This window comes from Myotis yumanensis, unplaced genomic scaffold (assembly GCF_028538775.1).
Source record: "Myotis yumanensis isolate MYYU_CA2020_CCGP unplaced genomic scaffold, mMyoYum1.0.hap1 SCAF_12, whole genome shotgun sequence".
In the NCBI taxonomy this organism is placed as follows: Eukaryota; Metazoa; Chordata; class Mammalia; order Chiroptera; family Vespertilionidae; genus Myotis; species Myotis yumanensis.
The window spans coordinates 56356081-56376216 of record NW_027223763.1 but is presented as its reverse complement, the minus strand read 5'-3'; the positions used below and the strand labels follow the sequence as shown (position 1 = coordinate 56376216).

The 20136-nt window shown below is 40.1% G+C and overlaps 1 protein-coding gene across 1 annotated transcript in view; it reads left to right on the top strand.

Moving 5' to 3' along the window:
• Positions 1-4668: 4668 nt before the first annotated feature.
• Positions 4669-20136, top strand: part of FREM1 (FRAS1 related extracellular matrix 1) — a 123727-nt gene continuing 108259 nt past the window's right edge. Inside the window, exons 1-5 of the mRNA XM_070431700.1 lie at positions 4669-4918; positions 9262-9356; positions 10784-11085; positions 12681-12877; positions 18469-18792. Of these exons, the coding sequence (XP_070287801.1) occupies positions 4688-4918; positions 9262-9356; positions 10784-11085; positions 12681-12877; positions 18469-18792 (1149 nt within the window). The 5' untranslated portion in view covers positions 4669-4687. The remainder of the gene's footprint in view (positions 4919-9261; positions 9357-10783; positions 11086-12680; positions 12878-18468; positions 18793-20136) is intronic.

Below are 20136 nucleotides of genomic sequence, written 5' to 3'. Positions count from 1 at the left end.
GCAAAATGGTGGCATGTTACTTCTTTGCACCTCATTTTTTGAAATCTTTAAAATTGCAATCCACCTCCTAAAACCATTGTAGGAATTAATATAATATATGTACAGTACTCTGAACAATGCCTAGCCCATAGTAAGCACTTAATAAATGTTAGTTTTTATGTGATTAATATGTCACTTCTTTAAGTCATTTATCTATAAAATCAGAATAATAGAAATTACTTTGTAGGTTTGTTGTGAGAAATAAATAAAAACATGCATATAAAGCCCAGTGCCTATACATAGTAAGTGAAAAGTACTAGTAACCAAAAGAAAAAAAAAAAAGAGAGAGAAAAGGAAGATACTAAATATTATTTGTTAAAGAAAAATATCTTAGAAGTCACAAGCTATTTCTTCTTCATGATTCTATTCTCCCTATCTGAGAGCATTCACCCTGGAAATCCTGTGCTGGGCAAGATTGCCTATGATTTTCTACCCTTGTGGGGTCCTTGAACAACTAAAGCTCCATAAGGAGTTGTGAGCTTTCTTGTCTGTCTTCCCAGCAGTTCTTGTGTGTGTGTGTGTGTGTGTGTGTGTGTGTGTGTGTGTGTAGTATGGCTCAACCACTCTGTTGGAGGGAACAGAATGAGGATGTCAGGATAGAGGACGAAATCCTCAAGATGCAGAGCCCTGTTTCTTTCTTCCCAGACTCTACTGCTTCTGGCTATGACCTTGGGCAAGTCTTAGAATTTAACTACTCTTTGTTGCCTGAAACAAGGAGCAATTAGGCTTCTTCTGTCAGGGTGTGGTAAGGTCAGAGGAAGCAGTGGTTCTGAAGTCCTTGGTAAAGTCTAAATCCTAATGTCCTCAACTCAAACACAAAAAAGAGAACCACTTTCTCTAAGTGCTAGTTGTTTTCTGTGGATGCTGTTCTCCTGATTTCTAGATTCTTGATCCCAGGTGAGTCAATTTATGTCACTTATGATTTGGATTCAACTCAATTGTCCTACAGATAATTTTATTCAGTTACTAGTTTATGATTGAGACTTTTACATTTGAATTAAATGAATTACTTTGGATAATTAGTTTGAGTGAAAATTATGATGATTTTAAAAATCCATCATAAAAATTCCAAGATGGCTTCTAAGTCCATAATGACTGGCATTTAAAAGATTTTAATGTGAAGTAGGAATCAGAAAATCTTCTCTTTCTTCACCATTCTAGTCAAGGATATAAAAATCTTGAATTGGGTATTTTTCATTTAAAATGACACTTCTCTGTTTATTTTCTTTCTTTTTTTGGTTAATCCTCACCCAAGGATATTTTTTTCCACTGATTTTTAGAGAAAGTGGAAGGGAGGGAGGGAGACAGATAAAAACATCGACGTGAGAGACACATTGATTGGTTGTGTCTTGCACATGCCCAGGGTTGGGATTGAGCCTGCCATCAAACCCTCAATTCTTTAGTCCAAGGGCTGATGCTCTAACCATTGAGAGCACCAGCTGGGGCTGTTTTTTTTCTTTCTTAAAAACTTTAGGGTACTTGTAAGATCTCAGCCTGTGAGTCAGGAAGTAATTCCCCTGAGGTAATTTCATTGGCATCTTCACTTGATTGGTAATAACTACCTGGAGTTCTAAGGAGAAGAGTATCTGGCTACATGAGTGTCCATCCTGCAAACAGCAAAGCAAGTAAACAAAGCGCTATGACTGTGATGTCTGTGCTGGGCACAGGAGGAGGAAGGTGCTTCCCTGTGTTGTGTAGCTACCATTGCAAACTGCAAAGAGGGGCAGCAGTAAATATGAATCTCACCAGGGCCCATCATAAACACTGACCATCACAAATTTCCATTGGCAAAGACAGCCTGGAAATACAGATGTGATCCATTTTTTTCCTGTGCACAGATTACCTCAGGTAAGTGACAGGGTATCATGATCATGTCAACATGGAGAATGCATGCTCCCATGGTTAAGCTAAATGTGTAATGCTATATAATAAAGAGCTAATATGTAAATTGCCCTCACGCCCTCACGCCATGATGCCCTCACACCGTCATAATCCATCACCAGGAGGCTGTGTGCACAGCGGGCACGCACAGGTGGGCAGGGACTTGACACTGCGTGATGGCTCTGAGGTGGGTTCTGGCGGCTCTGCACGGTGAGGCCTGGGGGTCCCGTGGCTCTATGCAGCGCAGAAGCGGGACCCTGGCTCTGGCCTACCTCTTTGGGGCAATTCATTGAGGAGCCCCGGATGGGTGGGCTGGGTCTACCACTTTAGGGCTATCGATTGCGGGGCTCCGCACTGTGAGAAGGCACAGGCCAGGCTGGGGGACCCTACCCTGCCGAGTACATGAATTTTGTGCACCACGCCTCTAGTTATGGAATAAATATGAGTTCTCGCTAAATTATTTTCTTCCATTCAAGAAACTTACCAAGAAAAAAAAGTTTGGTTAGATAAACCATTTTGAATTTTTATAAGAACTAACTCGAAGCAGGGTGGTTTTCTACTTTTTAGGACATATTTGCACACACTTTTATTGGCTTGGACAGGTATACTTAGAATATATGATTTCCCCATGAAGAAAAGCAAGGGAGTCCACTCATAGCTTACCTGGGGTATCTACTTCAGGTCAACATCAGGTTGCAATCACGATGTTGACTGGGCTCCATTCTTATCTGGAGACTTGATTTAGGAAGGATCTTCTCCCAAACTCATTCAGGTTGTTGGCAGAATTCATTTCCTTGTGACAATAGAACTTATGGGGGCTTGCTTCTTCAAGTTCAGTAGGAGAGCTCCTAGCTGCTGTCTGCTAGCAGAGTCATATGTGATGTAATGTAATCGTGGGAATGACACCCCATCACCTTTGCCTTATTCTGTTGGTTGGAAAGGTCATTTGTTCCGCTGCCACTCAAGGAGAGAGAAATCCTGGATACTAGGAGGCTGGAATTATTGGAGGTCACCCTAAGGTTTGTCCATCACAGTGAACAAACATGGTTTTTATTATTATTATTTGTGTGTGTGTGTGTATGTGTGTGTGTGGTTTTTTTTTTTTTTTTTTTTTTTTTGGTCTATTTGGATTAAAGTGTGAGATAAAAAGGAGAACAACTGAAAAGATGGAGTTGCCATTAACTGAGAAAGGGAAGTCTGAGGGAGGGAAGACCCAGAGTGCAAATTTGACTACATAAAATATGAGTTGCCTGTTGCACACCCACACAAAAATGTCAAATAGACAGTTTCATGTGCAAATCTAGATTTCAGAGAGGAGGTTAGAGATATAAATTTGGGGTTCATTAGCATATAAATGGTAGTTAAAGCCAAGGAATGAGATCACTAAGGAGTGAGGATAGACAAAAAACAGGTCCAAAGGACTGGGCTATAGGTTCCTCAATATTAAAAAGTTGGGGAGTCTATGAAGAAGCAGTAAAGAAGTGAGAGAAGAATGAGATAAGAGGAATGCATAAGAATATAGAGTCCTTGAATACTTTACATGTTGACTTAATTTGTTTAAGTCTCATTATGCAAATTTCACCCTTATCTCTCAGTTTGGGAAGACACCTACCTACCCTGCTGCCTCTCTTCTCTCTGAGATGCCAAGTGTGAATGAAAACGAGATTTGATTTTGTTGTGAAAGTTCAACACCCAAATTTACATTCTTGTCCGAATAAGCCAATGTAATTCATTCAGCCTGAGTGTGTGCAATGTGGTCAGTGGGAGTGTGTGAACTGTTTTATTTTGGGATTGACACCATCAAAACCAGGCTGCTTTAAAGCGTACACCCCTCAGGTGTCAGGTGACACATGCCATGCAGTATCTCAAAAGTGAAAGGGTTCAAACAGTGACAAGAGCATGAGTCTTCCTTTAATGTATTAGATGTAAGTAATAGAGGCATTTTCCTTTTGTCAAAATTTATTTTAGTATCCATTGATTATGCACAGAAATTTATTGCAGTCATTTAAATGTAAAGCTTGTCTATGGGCATCATAAACTATCCCCAGTTCACCTAATCATACCTCAGATTTAAGGATCTATTTTATTTTTGAGATTTAATCATGTTTTCAAACAGTGTACAAATAATGCTATCAGCTCTCTTCCACGTGTTAGTTTATAATCCTCATTTAACAAATGAGGAAGTGGAAGCAAAGAGTTCAACAACTCTCTCCGAACACAGGGGACCACACGCTGCCCTTGGGCAGCTGGCTGGCTGGCTCCTGTTGGACCACACAGCTGACATCTCAACTGGGGCAGGTTGAGTCCGGAAGCAGGAGTTACAAGCAGTGTAATGAAATGACTGCGTTGCCTTTCAGATGGACCTGGAGGTCAAGCCAGTTTATTTGTTTTTAATTTAACTAAAATGATAGGCTGGTTGAAAGATTGCTTTGTTGGTCGGGATCTTTTGAATAGCCACACAAACCTTTTGGTCTCTCTCTTCCTTTCCTCCAACCCCAATTCCCATTTGCAGGATTAGAACAGCACATTAATCTTGCCAGTGTTGTCAGGAGTGATCAGCGAGTTTTATTAAAAGCGTTGGGATTGCCTGAAAGGCCTCCTTGTCTGAGTTTGCAATGAAAGAAGCATGTTAAGAACTTGGGGCACTTTGTCGGGACCCCTTGCCCTGCCCCTTGGACTATGAGCTGACATCCCCGGAAGAAGCACAGAAGCCCTCCTTTGTTGAAGGGATTTCACCGGTGGGCGGAAGCGAGCTGGCCCTGTCGGCATGAGCTCTGTGAGCTGGGCTGGGCTGACAGCCCTGCTGCTGCTGCTCCTGGGCTGGGCCAGCCCCACCTTCGTCAGCGTGAACCGTGGGGTCAGAGTGATGAAGGGCAGCTCTGCCTTCCTGTCAGGAGATGACCTGAAGTTTGCCATCCCCAAAGAGAAAGATGCTTGCAAAGTGGAAGTTGTGATGAATGAGCCAATAACCCAGAGGGTTGGGAAACTCACTCCACAGGTAGGTCATGCCCAAGATTTTCTCTTCAGGAATGTGTGTGAATGTGAGTGTGTGAGAGTGTGTGTGGGGGGGGAGAACACAAAACAGAGACAGCCTTTCCAAGAGTTGGAGTAGGCAGTCTCTCGTGTGGTGAGATATGGTCAGTCTTTATGTGTTATCCCTGCCCCAAATGATCTCACCCATTGCTCGGCAGGGCACCTGTGGATAAGGTATCAGGATTTCAAGGCATTTTTACAACACACCTGTGGCCACAGAACAGCAAAGTAAAACAGGAAGGCATTTTCCTTTGTTACCATCACTTGACTATTCCCTTGAGTAAGGGAAGAGATGTGGGAAAGAGGTGAAGATAATCCTTTTTAAATATTCTCTGTTCTTCAAAAATGTCTGCATAAAATTTTTTTCTTTACTCAAAACCTAGGAGATCTTGTCATTTAAGGGAATTTTATGCCCAATCCTTTTCTAGGGTGAATAATTGCCTTCTATTTCATTGGGTTTAAAAAATCTATATGATTATACATTGTATTTGCTGAAAGTTGTTTATTTGCATACACAATAGAAATATTGCTTCTGGTTTTATTACTTGTTTCTATTGTGGCTTAATTATCCTCCCAATGTAAACAATTTTGAGAATATTCAACATGTGGCTGCTGCTTCTGGAAAAATATACCATTTCCATTTGCTGAACTGAGTAATTTTCTTCTTCATTTGAGTAAAGAACATATTCCTTCCATAAAGTTCAAAAGTGGTAATGGAAGCTGTAGAGGTGGACTATAGAGACTTAGATAAATGGTGGCTCAAATTGACATCTCTAGACAGTTTATTTATGACACTTAAAGTTATGGTTCAGCTCTGAAGCACATCAGAATTCTGTGGAGGGCTCTCATGTTGGGAGTATTCCTGATGTGATGGTAAACAGATATTTCCCTCCAGTTTCCCACAAGCTTTGCTTTTGTCACTTAAAGAGCTTCAGGTGGGCGTCTAAAAAATGCTAGCATACAGTAATGGCCCCAGGTCCCTAAGTGTTTGATAATTGCAGTATCTCCTCACTTTTTCTCAATGCACCTGCACTCTGAAAATGTGTTTGATTGACACCTATCACTCAAGGAGAAAGGTGAGACCCAGATGGGCAGGTGACATAAATAAGCTCAGCTGCAAGCAATGGAGACCCAACTACAGGGACAGTGGTCATACAAAAACACCCTTGGAGTTTTCAGAGCAGTAAGATAGGATCCTAATCCTTGGGGACGGAGGTCCCTGGATGGATATGTGTAAGTGCTTTATAAAGACTGATGAACTAATAATTTGATACCCCTTCCAATCAATATATTTTAAAAACATCCAACATTTATTTCAAAGTGAGGATGAATATTTTGTGGGGGAAGAAGAGAAGAAAATTCCTCCTAGTAGCATGCTGGGGCAACCTTTGGTCTAGCAGTAGAAAGCTCTGGCCCCAAGCATGCATCCCCCACTGAGCAAAACAAAAGCTCTGTTCTTCACCAGATTCTCTCTCCTTAGAAAGCACTTTGGGGAGGAGGTGCTGTTACTTAAGTCAGCCTATAAGGAGTATCTTCTTCTCATCCCAAAGAGCCTGTCACTTCTAAATATATATAGCACTTTTTCTGAGAGTAATGGAATTGTCTCTATTGTATATTTTCAGTGATGTTTCCATGGTCCTCACCATTTGGCTGGCTGTGAGGCACTGGAGAGCAAAAAAGGGATCTAAGTGACTAAAACTAGGCAAAAAAAGCGATTTGGTCACAAGGATGAAGGGTTGTAATAGAGCTCCAAGTTATCTTCATCTCAAACTTTCCCTGGTTTTAAGGCAAAATTCCATATAGAAACACAATTTGGATCAGAAACAACAACGTGCCTGGCTGACTTAGGAAAGCCCTGACTGCTGGGAAAGGGAGTGGCCAAGACTGTCCCCATATGATCCCTTAGGATGCTGTGCTCCTTAAAAAGATCACAACACAAAAAAACAAAACAAAACAACAAACAAGTCCTGAATGTTCAGCGTCTGTATTTCCAGAGGCAAATTTGACATCTCAGATAGATTTATATCATAGAAAGTAGATGTGTGATTTACACCTTCTAAAATTTATCCTATTAGAAGGGAATCCATTAAAATGTGAAGTTTCATCACCTTTTTCGGGTCAAATATTAGAACTTTGTACCATAAGGAAATCTAGATATCCAGAAGGCTTTGTTTCTCAAACTGCCAGGTCATCTTCCTATTTTTATTATAATTTTAACAAAAGACAAGATTGCCAAGGAAAGTCTACTTTTTAAAAAAAGTGTGCTTGTTTTTAATCCAGGTTGATTTAACTTGCTCCAGGGATTTATTTCTTAGGGAGTTTTTGAAATGAAGCAAAGCCAAGTACACACACACACACACAGCCTACACATTATTCTTTAATAGATCTTAGTAGGATGTTGAAAGCAAGGCTTATGTGAACCCATTTCTAGCAAGATGACTGTATTAGTAACACCCTGCTGGGTAATGAACAGTTTTATTTGATTTGCACAGGAAATGTTTTGTTTAACATCTGTTCAATTAGTGTTTTCATTTCATTACTGAAGTTTGTCTTAGGACCAACAGGTTCATTTTCCTATTGGATATTTGGAAAGGGATTTCAATTGGTAAACACCAGTATCTTCTGTTTAGACAACCCTCCTGATATAGTCAATTAGATAAGGTCGATGGCTGTGTGTGTTTTTTTTTCATGTTTTAGGTCAAGACTTCCTCACAACAGCACTTCTCACACCTGTCCCAAAGCAAAAAATGTCTCGGGTAGAAAAACACCCAGGTTTGGTGCTGAGCTTGCTCTTTTGAGTCAGAAGTACAGCAGTAAGAAAACATCTCTAGTTTGAACCAGTTTACTGTCATTAAAGTGAGTAATGAGTTAGGAATGTGTGACAATTTAATTATAAATTGTAATTGAAAAGCAGTTGAAGTGGAAAAAAACAAAGCTCGACAGTAATTAGAAAAGGATTTAGCTCTTTTTTTGTTTTAGTTAGTAAATTTATGGACAATTATGGTTGTCGCCTTTTATAAAAGGAAAACATATTACGAAACATAAAACAGATGTTTCTTTTAACAAAACAGATTGTCTCTTTATTACCCTGACTATTTGTCAATGATATGGGAAAGGTCTTTCCTTTATTCCTTCTTTGTTGTAAATTAAAAAGAGGAACCAATGATGTCTGTGGGAAAAGATCATTTGTATTAGTGGTAAAGTCTTCTCAGAGAGGATTATGTTGTCTGTAAATGTTTGAAGCTATAACGAGGTACAGGCTAAACATTGTGAACTCAACAGTGATGATGTGTGAATACCTCAAGGGAACAGTAAGTCCTCACTTAACATCATCAATAAGTTCTGCGACTTTAAACTAAACGACATGTAACAAAACCAATTTTACCATAGGCTAATTGATATAAACAAGAGTTAAGGTCCTACTGCATCTCATCAACATTATAACAAAATGACGTTGAAAGAAACAACATTATCCGAGGACCTGCTGTATTTCTTAGAACTCTACCAAGTCAGAGTGGGCAGAATGAGGGTCATAGTATAGGTGGGAGAGAAAATACATCTTTTAAAAACTAGAGTTCCCAGTTCTGAATGAGGTGATCCAGTTAATTATAATTTTATTTGAATAGAAGTAATTGCCGTTAGGTTGCTATTTAACCATTTCCGTTATTACATAAAGAATAAAAGCAGTCTCTCAAAAGTAGATGAGAAACAACTGTGGGTCAGGTTTGGCTCTGATGAACCGCATTAGTGTCCATAATTAGTACCTTTGTTTTTTTTAATATAAAAACGCTATTTGGAAAGGAAGAAATAAAAGGAGAAGAAAAATATATATACAGAACTCATCCAGTATATTCACAGGTTGGGTAATACATGCCTTTTCATGCATACACGTGTAGACCTCCCTTACCAATTGCTATGAACTATGAACTCCTGAGAAGTGTGGGTAAATAACATTTTGATTTATGGAACCATATTTCAAATGCACTGTAGACTATAAAAAGATAATTATTTAGAGAGATAGCCACTCCTTAATTTATCTGCTCAAACTACTTGATCTGATTTTCATAATTTAGATATTCTCAAAAGAAGACACAACTGTATAAGTAGAATGATGAGTGGGCATGGGGGCGGGTATAGGTGGTGGTGATTAAAACACACACACACACACACACACACACACACACACCAAAACAAAATAAGATGTCAATAACCCATAATTTCTCCAAGCAGTATTCCACTCACTGCTGGAAAAATTAACTCTTGTACCAATTTTCTCATAGATATTTATCATTTCTTCATGTGAACTAGGTCTTTGACTGCCATTTCCTTCCCAATGAAGTAAAGTATATTCACAATGGGTGCCCAATTCTTGATGAAGACACAGTGAAGCTTAGACTTTACAGGTGAGCATCACAGGATCCTTGTGCATTCTTTGTAGATAATTATTCTGTGCACTTCTTTTTCTGTGCATAGGTATTACTGTGGGGGAGTTACTAGATTCCAAACAAGAAAGCAATCAGTAAGACCTGAATGGGTGAGGTGAGAATTGCAGCCAATGTTCAATGTTCTTTATTTGTACCATCTTTCTTGGGGTTTTTCTGGGGAAATGATTAGCCCTGTCCCGTTTCCCATTAGAATTCTTGTATAGGTATCTCTGCTTAGATCCAACTATCCCCTTATAATAGGAAATGGAAATTATAAACTATAAATTCTTAATGAGAATTTGGAGGAATATATGTCTCAAAATTCAGTAAAACTATTCTTTTTGATGAGCAGCTGCTTAGTTATAAGTTTATCATCTGTTTTTTAAATGTATTAGATCAGGGTCCTCAAACTTTTTAAACAGGGGGCCTGTTCACTGTCCCTCAGACCGTTGGAGGGCCGCACTATAGTTTTAAAAAAAACTATGAACAAATTCCTATGCACTGCACATATCTTATTTTGAAGTAAAAAAACAAAACGGGAACAAATACAATATTTGTATTTACATGTGGCCCATGGGCTGTAGTTTGAGGACCCCTGTATTAGATAATATCACTCAGCCATAAAAAAGAATGAACTCTTGCCATCTACAACAACATGGAAGGACTGAGAGAGTACTGTGCTGAGTGAAATAAGTCAGACAGAGGGAGACAAATGCCATATGATTTAACTTATATGTGGAATCTAAAACAAAACAAATGAATAAGCAGACCAGAAACAGACTCACAGATACAGAGAACATTTTGATGGGTGCCAGATGGGAGGGGGTTAGGGAGATAGATGGGTGAAGTAGGTGAAGGGATTAAGAAGTACAAACTGGCCCTAGCCGGTTTGGCTCAGTGGATGGAGTGTCGGCCTGCGGTCTTGAGGGTCCTGGGTTCGATTCCGGCCAAGGGCATGTATCTTGGTTGCTGGCACATACCCAGGGGGGAGTGTGCAGGAGGCAGCTGATCGATGTTTCTCTCTCATCGATGTTTCTAACTCTCTATCTCTCTCCCTTCCTCTCTGTAAAAAATCAATAAAATATATTTTTTAAAAAAAGAAGTACAAACTGGTAGTTACAGAATAGTCACAGTGGTGTAAAGTACAGCATAGGGAATATAGTCAATTATATTGTAATAACTGTATGGTGTCAGGTGGGTAATATATTTATTGAGGTGATCACTTCATAACTTATATGAAGGTCTAATCACTCTGTTGTATACCTCAAATGAATATAATATTGTATGCCAACTGTAATTGAAACGTAAAAATTATTTTAAAAAATAAAATAAAAGGGGATATTGGGGATGGAAAAAAAAGTACCTGAGCACCAATAAATGTTGCCTTTGCTTTGTTTTCCCCACAGATTTACTGAGACAGACACTTTCACAGAAACCTTTATCCTGCGGGTCTATCTCCTGGAACCAGACTGTAACATCATCCGTATGAGTAACAATGTCCTGGAGGTGTCTGAATTCTACGGCCTGTCCCGAGCCATTGATAAGAACCTGCTTAGATTTGATTATGATAGGATGCCCAGCCTGGAGTGTACGGTCCATCTGGACCCTGTGGGCACTCAGCTGCCAGCCCACGGCCAGGTGGTTATGGTGGAGCCTGGGCCAGAAGAACCTCGTGGAGATCAGCCACACAGTTTTTTCCCTAAGTCTCGTACGACATGTTTTAATAATTATCTGAGGGTTACTAAAACTGACAACAATATCTGTAAATGGTCATCTTCCACTCTGAGTTTTGCTCAGTATAATGTGTAGCTGGTTGAACAAATATAGAGTAGTGGTTAAGAGTTGGGACTTGGGAGTCAAAGAGATCTGAGTTTGAAAACTGCCTTTGCTATTTATTTCCTGTGTGATTTTACTTAACCCGTACAAGCCTCTATGAAATGGGCAAGGATAATAGCTGCTCCACAGGGTTGTATAAGGATGGAGTAAATGAGCACACAGTACTTCACACAGTATGGGTCAAGAATTGTCAGCTGTTATTCACAGCAGCAATGACAGTGTAGTAAGAGTAATTGGTGTATTCGTTAAGTATTATTAGATTACTAGAGGCCTGGTGCACGACATTTGTGCACTTGCCGGGAGCAGTCCCTCAGCCTGACCTGTGCCCTCTCGCAGTCCGGGAGCCCTCGGGGGATGTCCGACTGACAGTGGGCCTAAGCCATCAGTCGGACATCCTTAGTGCTCGCCATTCGTGAGCCCGGCTCAGGGCTTCTGGCTGAGCGGAGCTCCCCTTGTGGGAGCGCACTGACCACCAGGGGGCAGCTCCTGCATTGAGCGTCTGCCCCCTGGTGGTCAGTGCGTGTCATAGGGACCTGTCATTCTGTCGTTTGGTCGATTTGCATATTACCCATTTATTACATAGGATAAGCAGGTAGAGCTGGTGGTCAGCAGCCATGGTTTAAATCAGGAAGAGTTAATAGATCATTTTCTTCTGTTTTCCATTTAATCAAGATATTTTCGACAACTCCTATATGGCTAATAGTGCTCTAGGCATTATGGGAAGACCAAGAAATATAAGGGGTAATCATAATCATAGTCATAGCAACACTTGATTCTGGACAGCAGTTTACGGCTAAAGACATGTTTACACATGTTATTGCATTCAATCTTCTGGTTAAGAAGTAAAATATCCATTTTGTACTTTAGAGAAATATATAGATGGCCACTCAAAAAATGACAGGAAGACTGTTATCAAGATGATTATGGTTTTCAGTGGAAGAGAGCAGGTTGGTTCAGTTGGTCAGAGAATGCTTAAGGGGAAATTCACTAAAAGACTAAATGGACCTGGAAAGGTATGCAGGGACTCCAGTGTGTGATAAGCATGACGGGGAGAGAATGTCAGAGTGTAGATCAGCCTAATAGAGAGAGATTGCATGATGGACCCATGGAAGTGGGTGCCATAAAGGGAGACTGTGGCTGGACCTGGGAAGGCTTACAGTGAGCCGCTGGCTTGTTTATCAGAGATGTTTAAGCATCAAAAAATGCATTTTATTGTTTTTTTTCTCTCAGTGTATCTTCTGGTGGGCAAGGATTTCATGAGACAACTGGTCAACTATTCTTTTTAGTGAAGGAAATTATAGACTTTAAGAATAATAACAACCCACTCAGTGAATGATTGGAGGGTACACATGAGCATTCTTGGGGGCACTTAGAGGGAATAAATATCCCCAAGAGGGAGGATTGGCTTTTAAATTTTATATTCACATTGTTCAAATGACTATCTTAATTCAGCGCTATACATTCCAGAGCTGGGAACAGAACTCAGGTGTCCAGGGGGAAGCTGTGCCCTGGGACTGAAGAAAATAGGAAGTCTCACGGTGAGCTGTGAGGAGTTCCTGCTGATGGGGCTTCGGTATCAACATAAGGACCCTCCTTCTCCCAACATTGATTATATCTCCATCCGACTGGACCTCACAGATAGCAGGAGTAAGATCGTATACAAGGTAGAGTTTGCGTTATGTGTCTGTGTCCCCAGCTGATCCACAAAAAGAGGGCCAGGTCCATGGGGGTGTTCATGTTGGTTCCCATGTCATGGAGAGTTCCTGGGCATTGTGGGTGGAACTGCTAAGTGACTCATTAGAACTGTAGGCTTGTTTATTCTTCCGGTAAGTGCTTGAAACAGAGGCTTTTGGATATAACGTCAGTATCAACAGCTGGGGTGACGGTGTACCAGCTAATCAGCTTGGCTGTTTTCTATCTCTGGACTGGGACCAGTTTCATGCTTCCCTTCTTCCCCTCTCCCCCCTCCCATGTCTTCAGCTTGTCATTTGACCTTTTGTAACCCCTCTTGGATGCCTCACTTCCCCCTTCTTTATTAGAACCACTTTTCAGAAAATCAGGGTCCACATACCCACTCTGTGAGGCCACAGGAAACTGGGAGGGAGGGGACCTCAGCCCCTCTGTTATGCCTGTAGCAGATTACGTCCTTTTCACTCTTTCGGCTTTTGAGGTGGAGGACTGGATCCTCAAGGAGACAGGCCTCCAACAGCCTCCTCCATCTTCCAATTTCTTTTAAACTCTCCTGCCCTTTCCTCCTCTTGTTCTCTTCACATTGAAATGATGACATAAAGTGGAATCAACTTATCTGAAATATTTAACATGCTACTCTACCGAGTCGTGTACTCTATGATTTATTTATTTGGGTAGTTGAGGAGACTGTGTACCATCTGAAACAGTTTGGATTTTTTGCTGATATTCAGTGGTCCAAGATTATATTGGTGAAAGACCGTCATTGCTCACAGTATGATTTCTCACTAGGGTTTCTCCTGTGATCCAAACATTGAACATTATTATCCCTCAGGAATTGATAAGACATGATATAATAAGGAAATGATAAAATAGGATCAGAAAATTTTAGAATTGAGATTTGGGAAAAACTTTGAGGTAGATTTGAGTCTAACATTTAATAGTTAAGATCATGATGCTGGGCACAGATGGTTTGGGTTCAAAGGTCTAGCTGTGTGACTTTGAACTTTATGCTTTATTTCTTTAATCTTAAAATGGGGGTAAGAATACCTACTTTTTAGAATAATTGAGAGAATTAAATGATGTAATATTTATAAAGCCTGGCACATAGTAAGCACCACACAAAAGCCAGTTAAAAAGCCACCCAGTAAAAAAAAACCTGGTCATCAGCCAGGTTTGAAGTAACTGGTTTAGCCCATCTTATTGTATAGTAGTGGCCAGAGGAATTGCATACCTTGCCCAAACATACACGGCTCATTTATGGCTGAGCCAAGACTAAACTCTAGGTCTCCTAACTACTAGGGAATGTCTTCTGCTTGTTTTGATGTGAAACTCCTTTACTTTTAATGCTTTCTTAGCTCCATAAAAAAAAAAGTAGATCCTTTTTTTTTTTTACTTGATTGATTTTTCTTCTTTTTTCTTTCTATACTGAGTTAGAGCTTTATTTATATTTTCAGATCAGTTTTATTGGGAGTTGACCCCTTTAAATCACCTTCTTAGTTTATTTAGAATTAACCTATTCCATAGTCAATTTGGCATGTCACACAACAGATTCTCTTATGAATATAAAGTTAATATGCTCACTGCAAAGAGTATTTAAAAAAAAACAACACTGAAAGCAAAATAAGAAGTAAAACTATCTATATTTCTACCATTTTTAGATACACACACACACACACACACACACACACAGCGGGGAGACATGCACACCAAAGTTAGTTTTGTTTTATGGAGTTAAATTTATGCTCTATTTAAAATTTTATATTTTTATGCTTGTGTAAGTCTATACTTATCAAATTATTTTACCGATAATTTTTTTCTAAAAATTTAAAGGTTTTCTTGTTTATGTTTGCCTCTTTAATCCACTTGCAATACATTTTATTATATTTTAAAACACAGGAAGAGTTTTTTCCAAGTAGCCAAAATTTTCAACACTATTGTTGAATAATTAACCTGTTAACCTTGATTTTCAATTATTCTTTTAAGGTATAGAAAGATACTACTTCAAAGCTATCTCTTTTGTTCTTAGATTTGCCTATTTATTGCTTTGTCAATTCTGTGTTATTCTAAATATAATGGGTTTATAATACACTTTAATATTTTACAGGCGGGTTCTTCCTCATCACTCCTTTACAAAACTTTCTTATTCATTCTCACCTATTAGTTTCAGATAAATAATTTAATCATTTATGTTAGTTTAAAAATAAGCCCCTATGTATTATTATCAGGATTCAATTAAAACTACATTTCTTAGGGAAGAAATGGAACAGTAGAAGATTTACTGTAATTAGTCTTCTCACCCAGAAGTGAGGTGTCTTACTTCATCTAGGCAAATGTTCTTTGATATGTCTTTTTAAAGTTTGCAGTTTTCTTCATGCAAGTTGACCACACTTATGAAAGCCAGTCCTAGGCAGTTTGTTTTTGTAAACTTATTGCGAATAGGCTCTCTCCCCTCCATTATATCTTCTAATTGGTTACTGATGAAAAATAGGAAAGCGATTTTTTTTGGTATAATTTTCTTCTCTCTGTTTTTTTTTTTCTTGGATTCAATTATTCTAAGAACGTTTCAATTCTTTGGGCCTTTACAAACCATAATTATATCTTTTACTAATCATGATAATTTTATCTTTCCTTTTTCAGTAATTGTTCCTGTTATTTCTGGTCTCTTCTCCACTGAGTTGGCCAGAATAATATTAAATATAATGATGCTTATCAGAAGCCTTGTCTTGTATAAATTATCATATCAACTGCCCACTCTGTTTTTTTGTTTTTTGTTTTAGTGCTTCTTGCCCTGGATTTATCTTTCTTTGAAATTGATATGGTAACTTTTGCTTTTTTATTTTCTTACATGATAACTTTGGATCATCCTTTTACTTCTAACCTTTGTATATAATTTTATTTTAAATGCTTCTTGTGCAAGTCGCACATAATTGGATATTTAACTTCAAAATATTTGTCTTAAAGAAAGGAATATAAGCTATATTTTTGTAATAGTATATATATGTATAAAGGTGTTTTTTTTCCTTTTGTTTTTTGTGTTGCTTATTAAAAAACTGCCTTACAAGACAGGCTAAATTTTCTCTGGCTTTATCTGTACTTATTTGGAAATCCTTTATCCCACTTTGTGTTTTACCAGGATTAAATTCTAAATTTAAAAAAATTATTTAACCTATGTTTTTAATATTTAAACTAAAAAAATAACAAGGTCACTGGCTCCTTCCTATAGATGATAAGGATTGATCCTAGTTATCCTTTTTCCTGGCTGTTACTCACCTCTCAGGCTTTGTTTATATAATCTGCAATTTTAATTCTAGCATATGATTGTTATATTTTATTGTCTCATACATAGTATTATTTCTTACATCTTCTATTTCAAGTAAGCTCTTTTGACATTTGTATTCATTTTCTTAACATGTTTAAAATAACATTTATTTAGACTTAACTCTAGATTTAATTGGTCATATTGTTCAGCACCAGTCCTTTTATATGGTGATTTCTCCATTTTTGAATTTTCAAATGATGAATCTTCAGATAGATTTTTAAATGGCAGGTGAATATATTCTTTTGTCTTCATAAACCTCACGCGAGGGGTGCTGATTGTCTTCCCTGTTTCTTGCAGGGCTCTCTTCTTTAGAGCGCATTGCTGACTAGTTTCTGAACGTCCAGGCTGTGGGGCAGGTGGTTTGGTGGGAGTGTTGGAGAGAGAAGTCTTATTTGATCAGCCACTATGCTGACTTCATGCTCTCTGAGTCTGGCAGATGTTTCAAGCTGCTCCTTTGTCTCTGGGGCAGTTTCATGGTTCATTGGGAGACACCCCTTAATGGAGGCCTCTTCCCTCTAGATCTCTCGTCTCAGGAGGATGCATTTCTGGCCTGAGTGGTCACGTGAAATTCCTCCTGCAGCTCCTAAGATATGAATGCCACCTCCAGCTTCTTGCTGTGGGGATTCTTTGGCCTTTCAAGGATGCACCCTAACGGTCAGGGTCCAAGGTGACCCCAGACCAACCCTCTGTCCTCCTTGGCTTATATCTGAGAGCATTCTTGTATTATTTCCGGCCACGCACAAGGACGGAAGGCTGAGCCCAGCACAGCCACCATTATTCTCCTGCCTCTGGCACGTAGCTTCCTCAGGTCTGAGCCCAGCATCAGCCCTCTGTGTGTCCCACCTGTAAAAGACACATGTGAAGGCTGGTCTCAAGGAAACTGCTCTTCTGACACCTGGGACAAGGGACGTAGGGTTGCCCCACCCTTCCTCTTTGTGTGGCTTTGGGTGTCAGGGGAGTGACTCAGCACAACACAGCACTCCTCTCTCTAACAAGCTCTCTTCCTCTTACCTGTCAACCCTTCCATATTCTTACAGTGGGTAAGAGAGTTTGTTAAACTCTGCCCACTGTACCTGTCTCCCATTCACTTTGAAATCCGATATTTTTCTTATTGGAAGTTCAGTTGAGACAGAGCTCCCCCCCAGATTCCATTTTTAACTTTCTGTTATCTACAGAATAACACTCATTGTTCAATAGCCAGTGTTCAGCACTATTAAACCAATTTGACTCTGATCATCGAGCCTGGTGCTCTCAGCAGTGGGAAACATCACATCCTATGACAACCAGCATCTCCTGCTAGGAGGATGCTTCCGCCTGTAGCACTTGCTGCTACCTCAGGTCCCAAGATGCACATTCACGGTTCCTCTGGAGACCCCCCGCTTGAGGGCCCCTTCCTCACAGCTCTCTCATTTGAGGAGGGCGTGTTGCCAGCCGGAGTGGTCACTTGCAATTCCTATTATCTGCTTCTCACCTGGAGACCCAGGGATTTAACAAACTAGAAAACTGGTAACCATTTTTCAGTTCATTTTCCCTCATTCTGCCCCTGCCTGATTTAAAGCTGCATGACAGGAAGTGAGGGGGAACTTTCTGTCATGTACTTGGGGATCTAGCATTCCCATTTTACAGCTGGGGGAAGTGAGATTTGGGAGTTAAATTACTTGTCTAAAGTCATGCAGATAGATCATAAGTGGTAGAGATAGAATAAAAGCCCAGTTCTTTTTGATGCGAAAGTGGGTGCCATTTTTCAACACTGGCTATGTATTAGAGTCACCAGACAGCTTTAATAATGACAGTTTTTCACCCACCCAGCATGGCTCAGTATTTGAACATCATCTATGAAGCAGGAGGTCACAATGCAATTTCTGGTCAGGGCATATACACGGGTGGAGGGCTCAATCCCCAGTGGGGGGCATGCAGGAGGCAGTTGATCAATGATTCTTTCATCATTGATGTTTCTCTCTCTCCCCTCTTCTCCCTTCCTCTCTGAAATAAATAAAAGCACATTGTAAAAAAGAAAGCCAGTTTTCTGGTTCCCTCCTCAGACAATTAAATTACAGGGAGAGGGAGCTTGGGCATCAGAATGTGTCAGAAACTCCCCCGATGATTTACTGTACAGCCAGGTGTCAGATCACTGCCAGATACACCCTCCAGGCTGTGGTTGTATGTTAAATGTCACACTGCTCACCCTGTGTGTTCCAGCTTTATTCACACCATTCTCCCCTTCATATTTTATTTCTCCTTCAAAAGTCAGAGAGTGTGTGGTTGCCCGTCTACATCAGAGCTGGCATTCCCAACCAGGTTCCGAGGGCGGCATTCATGGCCATGTTTGTTCTGGAAGTGGATCAGTTCATCCTGACCTCTTTGACTACCTCAGTTCTGGACTGTGAAGAGGATGAGACCCCCAAACCCTTGCTGGTGTTCAACATTACTAAAGCCCCGCTGCAGGGCTTTGTGACTCACCTGTGGGATCACACCAGACCCGTCTCCTCATTCACCTGGAAAGATCTCAGGGACATGCAGATTGCCTATCAGCCACCAAACAGCAGCCATTCAGAAAGGAGACATTACGAGGTAAGAAGGAAGGGAGGCGATACTTCTAGCCTATTTGGTGGTCAGACTTCCTTACAAAGCCCCTTCCCTTCGCTTTCAGGTGAGTTTGTATATTCATTGCCCCAGAAGAGAAGCAATCACTGTCCATCTGGGTGCAAACTGGAATGCCCAGAGGAGCCAGGCTAGTGATGCAGATAAGCAAACCCTCCTGGAGGGACACTGTGGGGGACTGAGGAGCGAGCTGGTATCGTTTGAAGCAGCTGCAGCTCAGCTCCAGCTGATCCAGAGGTGCCTAGATTTGTTCTAGCTCTTGTCTGTCAAGAAAACTTGGGCGTCTATAATTTCTTTGTAAAAATGTTCCAGTTTTTAAAGATAGAAAACATATTTAAACATTTTAAATATGTTGTGCCAGCTACGAAATATTTCTAAGGGCCACATTTGGCCCAGGAACTCTGCTGCCCTCAACAGCCTTCCTGCATTACACATAGACCATTGAAGTTAGAGATGAGTTTTGTTTATAATTTTTTAAAATAATTTTTTATTAATAATTTTAAAATTCTTTTTTGTTTGCAAAAGTGTTTTACTGGGGTCCTTAATTTTGATTAATAACACTGACTTGGGGTAGGCGATTCCATAGTCTCATATGATGACTGATTTCACTATCTAACACTTTCCATCAGGAAAGTCTTCATTCCATTTAATCTAAATCTTTCCTGCTCCCACCTCAGCCTCTTTCCTCTTGCTTTGTATTCACAGGGAGTAGAGAACAGCTGGTTACAGGCTTGCACATAATAACCCTCCCCATACTTAAAAACCCACCAGCAAGCTGAAATTTAAATGAGCAGATTGATACAGACTTGAGTTCAGGTTTATTAAGGAAAATGAGTGTCCCTGGGGTTACCACATTGTCCTCCATCTAATTTTGGCATTTGCAGCATTTAGTCCTAAGGGCAGACAAAAGACTTCAGACTGTAAGGGCTGCATTTTGCCCTTTGCTTTGATTTCCTTCATGTCATAAAAGTAAGTGGCAGCTTTTGTTTCTTTCCTGTCCTTGCCTCTCATTCCTTCCATATTCTGAAGTAATTTCTCATTAGCCACCGGGTTTACCTGCAGCTCATAAATAAAGCGCTGCTCCTCTGCTGCTCCTGTGTGCATTTTCTGGCATTGTGTCATAGAATCTCAATGCAGCCTTCGTTCAAATCTGTGATATTTTTGTTAGAAGGTAGCTCACTTATCTCAGTGGGGACTACACCCTGTTCCAATATTGTGGGCGGGAAGCCCTGCATCTATCTCTGCAGAATTTTGCTCACTCAGCCACCTGGGGTGGGACTACTGAGGGCGGAGCCTTGGTCAGAGCCCCTGAGC